General features: G+C 35.2%; 1 protein-coding gene across 1 annotated transcript in view; it reads right to left on the reverse strand.

Moving 5' to 3' along the window:
* Positions 1-1,035, reverse strand: part of MIA2 (melanoma inhibitory activity 2) — a 96,853-nt gene extending 95,818 nt beyond the window's left edge. Inside the window, exon 1 of the mRNA XM_023514394.1 lies at positions 725-1,035. Coding sequence (XP_023370162.1) covers positions 725-836 — 112 coding nt within the window. The 5' untranslated portion in view covers positions 837-1,035. The remainder of the gene's footprint in view (positions 1-724) is intronic.
* Between the last annotated feature and the right edge of the window lie 273 nt (positions 1,036-1,308).

Raw genomic sequence — 1,308 nt, forward strand, 5'->3', positions numbered from 1 at the left:
TTTTTTTTTTTTTTTTGGTTGCAGCCGTCATTCTTGTTTGGCGGACCTGGGCTGGATTCAAACCTGCCACCTTAGGTGTATGTGGCTGGCACCTTAGCCACTTGAGCCACAGGCACCAAGCCATTAAGTTCTTAAACAATAGAATGGAAGTTAATTTCTCCTCATGGTAGACAAAGGAAATTTTATATTCAGTGATATAATAAAATTATATTCTAACATTGATTTTAGAATTTTTACATAATAAACATAGAGATGAGTAACATTTCATAAAGTTTAGATGGAATAAATCATAATGATGTGAAATAAAAACTTTTTTAGAAAACTTATGCAAATCAGAAAGTTCTGATTACATAATAAAGGCTAAAAAGTAGAAGGACTTCATAAATAAAGAACCACCAAGTGGCTAGATGTCTTTTACCATAGGAATCAATTATATTTATCTTATAAAAATAGTGAAAGTCCTGATTAATGTTTTTGAAGTATGGGTTAATAATATTATTATACCTTCTGATATATTTCTGTATCAGGCTGACCTTTGCCCTTTGCATATTTATAGTAAATACTATTACAAAATGTTTTGCTTCCAGCACTTTTTTATACCAAGCTACGCTGTATTTCTTAATGACATTAATACTCATTTTTATCACGCGTATCCACAATAACTTCTTATATCATTTCAGAGCCTCAGTTTAAGAGAAGAAGAAGGGAGAAAAAGCAAACTTACTTTCACATTCCAAGTCACCGCATTTTTTAAAGTCTGCCAGCAGTTTTGTACCCTCCAGACACTTTGCCAGGGAAATAACCAAAAGGATTCTGTGAAGTCCAAGCTCCGCCATGCTAAAACAAGCAGCCAGGACTCCCAAACCAAGTTTGAACCAACTGTTCAGGGTGCAGATCTGTCAGCCAAAACAGCAGACACTCTCCTCTCTGCACTAAATACAAGAGAAAAAGGTGTGGAGTTTTAAAAATCCCTCCTAGCTACATTTTTCCATTGGTCTACAGGCTTAATTTGAGGGACGAACACTCTCTGCTCTCAATCTGCAGTGTCAGGAATCCAGGTAATACGTAAGAGTTTAATGATTAACAAGGGGTTTTAGTTGGACTAATGTCTTATAAAACTGTCTCACTTAAAGGAACCTAGCATTCCGCAGGATGAAACAGGCCTCCACAAAAAGGTAGTGAATTTCTGTTAAAGGCTTCAGGCAGATCAGTCAACAAGTACAAACCAAGTATTTCCTACCTACAAATACCAGCTTCAATAAAGAAAGTATATAGTTTTACGCAGAAACAGTAATAATTTGTATTAAA

Source organism: Otolemur garnettii, unplaced genomic scaffold, assembly GCF_000181295.1.
Source record: "Otolemur garnettii isolate 467f Iridium unplaced genomic scaffold, OtoGar3 scaffold00052, whole genome shotgun sequence".
NCBI classification, from domain to species: domain Eukaryota; kingdom Metazoa; phylum Chordata; class Mammalia; order Primates; family Galagidae; genus Otolemur; species Otolemur garnettii.